At 44.1% G+C, this 10000-nt stretch overlaps 1 protein-coding gene across 2 annotated transcripts in view; it reads right to left on the bottom strand.

Moving 5' to 3' along the window:
* spef2 (sperm flagellar 2) overlaps nt 1-10000 on the bottom strand; it is a 31857-nt gene that overhangs the window by 11975 nt on the left and 9882 nt on the right. For both annotated transcript variants that reach the window (XM_035525836.1, XM_035525837.1), the window contains exons 11-19: nt 9162-9381; nt 8929-9011; nt 7841-7979; nt 7671-7729; nt 5932-6035; nt 5018-5289; nt 3088-3217; nt 2453-2607; nt 2233-2334 (exon numbers count right to left, since the gene is read on the bottom strand). In XM_035525836.1, coding sequence (XP_035381729.1) covers nt 2233-2334; nt 2453-2607; nt 3088-3217; nt 5018-5289; nt 5932-6035; nt 7671-7729; nt 7841-7979; nt 8929-9011; nt 9162-9381 — 1264 coding nt within the window. The remainder of the gene's footprint in view (nt 1-2232; nt 2335-2452; nt 2608-3087; nt 3218-5017; nt 5290-5931; nt 6036-7670; nt 7730-7840; nt 7980-8928; nt 9012-9161; nt 9382-10000) is intronic.

Below are 10000 nucleotides of genomic sequence, written 5' to 3'. Positions count from 1 at the left end.
TGTTTATTAGAGGCTTTATGTCTGAACTGAGTTGCTTGTTTGCTGTTAGCTGTAATTACTCGCTGCAGGTGTAGGTTCACCTTGGCTTTAGATGTGAAGTGGAGGGAGGACTCAGCACTTACTGAACTGTTAAATTAGGACGACTCCAACACCTGTAGAAGGCTTTTGTTTTGCTTTTCATTTAGTTCCTCATCTACACTGAGACCGATCTTGAACAGAAACACTCCGCATCAGATTTAAAACCTTGATACTCGCCTACAAAGCCAAAAATGGACCAGCTCCTCCATACATGATGTCAATGGTCAAAGCCCAATCCGTACCTCGAGTACTTCGAGCCTCAAGTACAGTTCAGCTTGAAATGCCATGCTTCAAGTCTCATGGAAGATAAGCATCGAGATTATTCTCTGTCCTGGCTTTTACATGGTGGAACGAACTTCTGCTTGCTGTACGAACAGAAGAGTCCCTTGCCAGACTTCAAACGCAGACTGAAGACCCATCTCTTTGCGGATTATTTAAATGACCACTGATCCTGCTTCTATGTTGACTAAGTAAAACTCTAGTACTTATTGTTGGGTATTGGATATTGCACTGATGTTGACTGCTCCTATGTTGACTAACTCTAGTACTTATTGTTTATTGCACTGACTGTTGTCTGTTATAGAGCTTATATGTATTTTGCACTTCTAGTCATCAGCATTGATTCCTGTATTCTACAGTATTCTAGTCCATTGGTATGTTGGACTCTAACCTATTGTACTGTACTATGATATTCTATGAGGAAACGACAAAGCATTTTTGTAAGTCACTCTGGATAAGAGCCTCTGGTAAATGCCGTAAAACGTAAATGTTATAACAGTACTCTCAAGGCAGACAGTGGGGGTGTATAACAATACTCTCACAATAGATAGCTGGGGGGTGTATAACAATACTCACAATAGACAGGTGGGGGTGTATAACAATACTCTCACAATAGACAGGTTGGGGTGTATAACAATACTCTCACAATAGACAGGTTGGGGTGTATAACACTACTCTCACAATAGACAAGTGGGGGTGTATAACAATACTTTCACAATAGTCAGGTGGGGGTGTATAACAATACTCTCACAATAGACAGGTGTTATTACAATATAACAACAGAGCTGAACTACTGTTCTTGCTGAATGCTGTGTTCACCTGAGTGGTCTGACCCTGACCTTGACCTTGAGGGCTAGCACTGGATTGGTAACTGTGGCCCTTTGGATTGATCAGTTCTGGCTTTAACTGTCATGGTCTCTGAATGACTGATGGCAGTGAATAGTTATAGTCTGGTGTACTAGTCTAATCCCTACTGCATTACAGTGGGTTAGTTATAGTCTGTTGTACCAGTCTAATCCTGACTGCATTACAGTGGATTAGTTATAGTCTGGTATACTAGTCTAATCCTGACTACATAAGAGTGGGTTAGTTATAGTCTGGTGTACTAGTCTAATCCTGACTGCATTACAGTGAGTTAGCTATAGTTTGACTGCATTACAGTGAGTTAGTTATAGCCTGGTATACTAGTCTAATCTTGACTGCATTACGGTGAGTTAGTTACAGTCTGGCATACTAGTCTAATCTTGACTGCATTACAGTGAGTTAGCTATAGTTTGACTGCATTACAGTGAATTAGTTATAGTCTGGCATGCTAGTCTAATCTTGACTGCATTACAGTGGGTTAGTTATAGTCTGGTGTAATAGTCTAATCTTGACTGCATTAGCGTGAGTTAGTTATAGTCTGGTATACTAGTCTAATCTTGACTGCATTACAGTGGGTTAGTTATAGTCTGGCATACTAGTCTAATCTTGACTGCATTACAGTGAGTTAGCTATAGTTTGACTGCATTACAGTGAGTTAGTTATAGTCTGGTGTACTAGTCTAATCTTGACTGCATTACAGTGGGTTAATTATAGTCTGACTGCATTACAATGAGTTAGTTATAGTCCATCATACTAGTCTAATCCTAACTGCATTACACTGATTGAGTTATAGTCTGGTATACTAGTCTAATCCTGACTGCATTACAGTGAGTTAGCTATAGTTTAACTGCATTACAGTGACTCCAGCACAGAAATAGACATACTGGCCATTGTACTGGTTATACTGGTTCAGGTGTTTCTTTCCAAGCTCAAGCTCTCCCCGTCCTACACAGCGGGTGGGACGTGCCGTGGCTCGGCTGCTGGGCTTTGTGTGTAAAGTCTGAAGCTGACCTTTAGCAGAGCAGGGGCTGGATTTGGATGCTATTTCCTGAGGGGCAGCCAGGGAGGCAGAGTCATCGGTGACCTCTACATTGTCTTCTGTGTCTGTATGACCTGCAAGATTCATTTATATATTCATTGTTTATGACCATCACTGCTTATCAGCAATCAGTTCAGAGGGGATTTCCCTTAGGGATACGTGAAGTCGTATAAAATCTTCAAACAGAGAGACCTTGTTCTGCAGCTACCATGTTCTTGAACAGAACATTCTCCACATTGCTGAAGAGGGTGTCCTCATCCACCTCGGCAGTCACTTTCACCAAGATTCTCTGTTTCTCTCCAAACCACTTCTCCAGTTTGGGCCAGGTGTCCTGGAAGCCCATAACCCTAGGAATTGAACAGGGATGAGAGAACGCTCTTTCTGTGGCAATCACACAGTCATTTTCATAGATTTAGCACAACACAATGGAAAACAATATCAAGGTCTCTGCACAATAGCCATAAAATATAAAGCATCTTGGACACATTAGAAAGCAATGGATGACCCTAGACCTAGAGATAGAAGCCCGCTTCATGCATCACAGTGGACTATAGGTAGATCTGCAGAGTGTTGTAGCCAGTCTAATTCATTTCAGTTCAGATAGCAATACTCTTTTTCAATTAATAAAATACTTAGAGATAAATAACAAATAGAAAGCAGTATTTACTGTGACTAATGTGGTGAAGAAGTGTTTGAGGTTTGTATGTTAGACAGCAAAATTCCTATATTTGTGTTATGGTACCAACTGATGCAAGCCCAAACTATAAGGAGATCATTTTCCTTAATGCATGTGAGTACTACTGATAAACGCTCCTGAAATTCCATACCTGTGTTGGATCTGTCTCTGCTCTAGGCTCTGCTCTCCAGCAGGGGCAACTCTCAGCTGCGTGTGTCTAGGAGTAGCTGCATTCTCTTGTGATCCACTGCTGTGGTCAGCAGTAGCAGTGATTTCATGGTCTGTTGGGAACAGATCAGCATAACCCCTGGCAACAGCGTTCAGGCCTTACGTTGTGCATTCATCAGGTCTATATATGAGTATTCATCAGGTCTGTATGTCAGTATTCATCAGATCTATATGTGTGCATTCATCAGGTCTATATGTGAGTATTCATCAAGTCTATATGTGCATATTCATCTGATCTTTATGTGAGTATTCATCAGATCTATATGTGTGCATTCATCAGGTCTATATGTGAGTATTCATCAGGTCTATATGTGTGTATTCATCCGATCTTTATGTGAGTATTCATCAGATCTATATGCGAGTATTCATCAGGTCTGTATGTCAGTATTCATCTGATCTTTATGTGTGCATTCATCAGGTCTATATGTGAGTATTCATTAGGTCTATATGTGAGTATTGATCAGGTCTATATGTGTGCATTCATCAGGTTTATATGTGTGCATTCATCAGATCTTTATGTATGCAGTAATCAGGTCTCTGTGAGCATTCATCAGGTCTATATATGTGTATTCATCAGGTCTTTATGTGTGCATTCATCAGATCTATATGTGTGCATTCATCAGGTCTATATATGTGTATTCATCAGGTGTTTATGTGTGCATTGGATGAATGGATGAAGGGTGTTCTATAATGGTGCAGTACTATTGGATGAAGGGTGTTCTATAATGGTGCAGTACTATTGGATGAAGGGTGTTCTATAATGTGCAGTACTAATGGTTGAAGGGTGTTCTATAATGTGCAGTACTAATGGATGAAGGGTGTTCTATAATGGTAAAATACTAATGGTTGAAGGGTGTTCTATAATGGTGCAGTACTAATGGATGAAGGGTGTTCTATAATGGTGCAGTACTAATGGATGAAGGGTGTTCTATAATGGTGCAGTACTAATGGATGAAGGGTGTTCTATAATGGTAAAATACTAATGGTTGAAGGGTGTTCTATAATGGTGCAGTACTAATGGATGAAGGGTGTTCTATAATGGTGCAGTACTAATGGATGAAGGGTGTTCTATAATGTGCAATACTAATGGTTGAAGGGTGTTCTATAATGTGCAGTACTAATGGATGAAGGGTGTTCTATAATGGTGCAGTACTAATGGATGAAGAGTGTTCTATAATGGTGCAGTACTAATGGATGAAGGGTGTTCTATAATGTGCAATACTAATGGTTGAAGGGTGTTCTATAATGTGCAGTACTAATGGATGAAGGGTGTTCTATAATGGTTAGGTACTAATGGTTGAAGGGTGTTCTATAATGGTGCAGTACTAATGGATGAAGGGTGTTCTATAATGGTGCAGTACTAATGGATGAAGGGTGTTCTATAATGGTGCAGTACTAATGGATGAAGGGTGTTCTATAATGGTAAAATACTAATGGTTGAAGGGTGTTCTATAATGGTGCAGTACTAATGGATGAAGGGTGTTCTATAATGGTGCAGTACTAATGGATGAAGGGTGTTCTATAATGGTGCAGTACTAATGGATGAAGGGTGTTCTATAATGTGCAATACTAATGGATGAAGGGTGTTCTATAATGTGCAGTACTAATGGATGAAGGGTGTTCTATAATGTGCAATACTAATGGATGAAGGGTGTTCTATAATGTGCAGTACTAATGGATGAAGGGTGTTCTATAATGGTGCAGTACTAATGGATGAAGGGTGTTCTATAATGTGCAATACTAATGGTTGAAGGGTGTTCTATAATGTGCAGTACTGATGGATGAAGGGTGTTCTATAATGTGCAGTACTGATGGATGAACGGTGTTCTATAATGGTAAGGGATGTAAAGTACCAATGTTTGTGCTCTCACGGTTGGACTGGGTGGCACGGTCCATCACCTGCTCGTCAGTCAAGTCCAGCAGCACCACCAGATCCAGCACCGGGGAGGGAGGGGGAGGGGCTTTGGGGGCCCTCCTGTCCTCTGCCAGGTTATGTGTTCTGCCCCACCCCTTCTTGTTGGCCTGGTCTGGGTCAGCTCCGCCCAGGGCCTTCTCAAGCAGCCGGGCCTGAGAGATGTCCACGGGGAAACCATCCAGAACCCATCCCTGGCCTGAGGGAACCTGCCTGCAGCACAAAGCAGGGGGCACTAGTGAGTTCAGAATGCATGAACCACAGCATGCTATGGTTGTATACTAAATTATACAGTATAATGTATAACATGTACAGCTTCAGGTGTACTTTGCAAGTGAATGAGGAAGGTGTGCAGGTGTATGGGGTAGGTGTGCAGGTTTATGGGATAGATGTTCAGGTGTATGGAATAGGTGTGCAGGTATGCGGTAGGTGTATGGAATAGGTGTGCAGGTATGCGGTAGGTGTATGGAATAGGTGTGCAGGTATGCGGTAGGTGTATGGGGTAGGTGTGCAGGTATATGGGGTAGGTGGATGGGGTAGGTGGTAGAGGAAGGTGTGCCGGTGGGTGGGTAGGTGGATGGGGTAGGTGTACGGGGTAGGTGGATGGGGTAGGTGGATCTGATAGGTGGATAGGGTAGGTGTATGGGGTAGGTGGATGGAGTAGGTGGATCTGATAGGTGGATGGGGTAGGTGTACAGGTTTATAGGGAAGGTGGATGGGGTAGGTGTACAGGTGGATGGGGTAGGTGTACAGGTGTATGGGGTAGGTGGATGGGGTAGGTGTACAGGTATATGGGGTAGATGTACAGGTGTATAGAGTAGGTTGATGGGGTAGGTGGATGGGGCAGGCATTTACCTGATGGCATCTGTGAAGATGTCTATGAGCAGCTCATTGGGAACAGCTCTGCCGCTCCTGAGGGCCTTCTCCACCCCTGCACCATACTGCGCTTGCAAGGACAGCTGCACGCACACACACACACACACACACACACACACACACTCATGGTAGGTACAAAGACAGCTGTACACACAACAGCACCAAACATCATACACACACACACACACACACACACACACACACACACACACACACTCACGGTGGGTACAAAGACAGCTGCACACAAAACAGCACCAAACATCATACACACACACACACACACACACACACACACTCATGGTGGGTTTAAGTGTGCAAGTGTGTGTGTTTATATGTGTACCTGTCATCGAGTTGACATCTGAACTTGTGGGTGATGCAAACCTCTTTTTATTTATATGCTCACACAGGTTAAAAGATCTGCTCACAACTATGAGCCTCACTGGTTAGCTCCATCACTGCATGGGAATGTGACACTATAGCACTACAGGACACCCAAGCTGAATAGCAACACACCTTGAGGAGCATAGTGATACAGAGCCAGGAACTAAATGCAGAATGACATAATAGACTGCCGGGGAAATCGAAGCAGAATGGTGTAAATTACAGCCTAAAGTTGTAATGTTGCAAGAATGTCTTCAGAAATCTTTTGGTTTAAAAAAGAGATCTGTAATTGCTGGGACCACACAGTGGCATTGGTGTTTCTCCTGTAGTTGGGTCTACCATAACACTTTCTGATGTTCCAGTAGCTGGTTCTATCATAATGGTTCCTGATAACACTTTCTGATGTTCCAGTAGCTGGTTCTATCATAATGGTTCCTGATAGCACTTTCTGATGTTCCAGTAGCTGGTTCTATCATAATGGTTCCTGATAGCACTTTCTGATGTTCCAGTAGCTGGTTCTATCATAATAGTTCCTGATAACACTTTCTAATGTTCCAGTAGCTGGTTCTATCATAATGGTTCCTGATAGCACTTTCTGCTGTTCTGGAGCCCACACCCCCCAGTGCCCTCCTCAGACGACACTCTTTCATTACCCCTCGATCCAGAAGCAAAATATGCCTCACTCTGTTCACTCTGCCCCACTCCCACAGGACCACCATATTGTAGGTCATGCAGATCTCATTTCACTATTCTGGAACATTCTATTAGCTCATAAAGAACTTATTTCTTCATCTTTCTGGAACACTGTTCAGGGTAAGATGAACCTTAATGTGTATGTATATGTGATGATGGACACAGGGGCTTCCTCTCTGCTGTGTACCGAAACCTCATCCATCAGTCCCTCAGCCTGGTTCAAAGACATGGACAGCTCCACAGCTTCACCATACTGATGGGATTGGCCATCTGTCCCTCAAGCATCATGTGGTTGACCTCTGGCTTTATGGGCAGATGTTTCTACCCTCACTGCATCATCCTTTCCCTCTTATACTTGATTTAAGTGTAATTCACAAGTCTGAACCTTGAAACAAGGTGCCTGGTGATTAATATTCTCCCAGATTATACAGTCACTGGCAACATGAATCTCCATAACTTGCCTCCTGTCATGTTGCCCATATGTGAGACAGCTCCAATTAGATGATCAGATTACAGTGTTGGTTATATCTCTTTTGTGTAATGTGTATAATGTCTGTTTATGTTATGTAAATGTCTTTGAATGTGCAGTCTGAGTCTTTTTATATTGTGTGTGTGTTGTATCTCATTATGTTATGTATGTTTACTTTAGATTTGCTGTCTTTTTTCTGCAGGTCTCCTGGCTGTGAGTCTGTGATGACTGGCTCTGGCAGAAGATCAGACGTACAGGACTTGTCAGCCATAACAGAACGCTGAGGAGATGGGTCTCATCACACTTATTCATATGGGCTAATACAGGGAAGGAAGACACAAACACCTAAGTCTGGGGCAGAAGGCAATTCTTCTGGAGCAGAAGGGGCAGAAGGGGATTCCTTGGAGTCTGGAGCAGACAGTGTGCACTTGGCCTCTCCCTGCTCAGCATCTTGCAGAGGGGAGCCACAGCGTTCAGCACTTTTCTGGAGTACATAGGGAAGTGTCATACAGAGCAGCTCCAAAACGCAGCTCCAACAGACCTCTTAAAGCAGACAGTTCAAAAGACAACTCAAAGAGGCAGATCAAAAGGCTTAAACAGCCCAGACAACTCAAACAGGAGCTCAAACAGGCAGCTATTTAGGGAGCTCAGACATATCAAAAAGACATCTTAAAGTCAGTTTAAGACCTCACGCTCAGTGTGTTATTAAAGGTCATCAGCAGTGCAGACCTCAGGCCTGTAGTGTGGTATTTATGGTAGTCAGTAGTGCAGACCTCAGGCCTGTAGTGTGGTATTTATGGTAGTCAGTAGTGCAGACCTCAGGCCTGTAGTGTGGTATTTATGGTAGTCAGTAGTGCAGACCTCAGGCCTGTAGTGTGGTATTTATGGTAGTCAGTAGTGCAGACCTCAGGCCTGTAGTGTGGTATTTATGGTAGTCATTAATGTAGACCTCAGGCCTGTAGTGTGGTATTTATGGTAGTCAGTAGTGCAGACCTCAGGCCTGTAGTGTGGTATTTATGGTAGTCAGTAGTGCAGACCTCAGGCCTGTAGTGTGGTATTTATGGTAGTCAGTAGTGCAGACCTCAGGCCTGTATTGTGGTATTTATGGTAGTCAGTAGTGCAGACCTCAGGCCTGTAGTGTGGTATTTATGGTAGTCATTAATGTAGACCTCAGGCCTGTAGTGTGGTATTTATGGTAGTCAGTAGTGCAGACCTCAGGCCTGTAGTGTGGTATTTATGGTAGTCAGTAGTGCAGACCTCAGGCCTGTAGTGTGGTATTTATGGTAGTCAGTAGTGCAGACCTCAGGCCTGTAGTGTGGTATTTATGGTAGTCAGTAGTGCAGACCTCAGGCCTGTAGTGTGGTATTTATGGTAGTCAGTAGTGCAGACCTCAGGCCTGTAGTGTGGTATTTATGGTAGTCAGTAGTGCAGACCTCATTCTGCTTGTCTCCAGCCTGGTGAGCCTCCAGTGCCTCCTGGATCAGCCTGTCAGCCGACAGCACATAGATTCCATGCACTGCAGACCAAAACATTAAACACACACACACACCCTCTGATCCTTCTGAGGCAGCGGGTCTTGCCGGTGAAGGGTTTCCCCAGCACACAGGCTCGGAGGTGTGTGGTGTGTGTGTGTGTGTGTGTGTGTGTGTGTGTGTGTGTGTGTTACCCTCTGTGATCCTTCTGAGGCAGCGGGTCTTGCCGGTGAAGGGTTTCCCCAGCACACAGGCTCGGAGCGTGAAGTGGGGGAAAGCGGGTGGAGGGTCACTTGGTTCGGGCGGATTCACCATGTTCCGCAGGCGGGTCACGATATGACCCAGGATATCACTGCTGGAGGGAGGAGCTTTGCACTCTACTTCTTCAGGCCACGCCCATTCACCTGTCATACTCTGCAACACACACACAAATGCACACCACAGACACACACACACATACATATATTGAATTTTTCCAAACACATGATGCATTATTTTCGCTTGTTCCAGCAAATAATAAAGAATTGAAAGCACACAGTAAACATGAGTGAGCTGTAGTGTTACATATCATGTGTGTGTGTGTGTGTGTGTGTCTGTGTGTGTGTGGGTGTGAGATAATACCGTGTTAGTCCTCCACACACACTAACCGTATCAGACCTTCACACACACTAACCGTGTCAGACCTCCACACACACTAACCATGTTATCCACCCACACACACTAACCGTGTCAGACCTCCACACACACTAACCGTGTTATGCCCCCCACACACTAACCGTGTCAGACCTCCACACACACTAACCGTGTTATGCCCCCCACACACACTAACCGTGTCAGACCTCCACACACACTAACCGTGTTATGCCCCCCACACACACTAACCGTGTCAGACCTCCACACACACTAACCGTGTCAGACCTTCACACACACTAACCGTGTCAGACCTCCACACACACTAACCATGTTATCCACCCACACACACTAACCGTGTCAGACCTCCACACACACTAACCGTGTCAGACCTCCACACACA

This window comes from Electrophorus electricus, chromosome 5 (assembly GCF_013358815.1).
Source record: "Electrophorus electricus isolate fEleEle1 chromosome 5, fEleEle1.pri, whole genome shotgun sequence".
NCBI classification, from domain to species: domain Eukaryota; kingdom Metazoa; phylum Chordata; class Actinopteri; order Gymnotiformes; family Gymnotidae; genus Electrophorus; species Electrophorus electricus.
The sequence above is the reverse complement of the archived record's forward strand: the minus strand, read 5'-3'. Positions and strand labels throughout refer to the sequence as shown.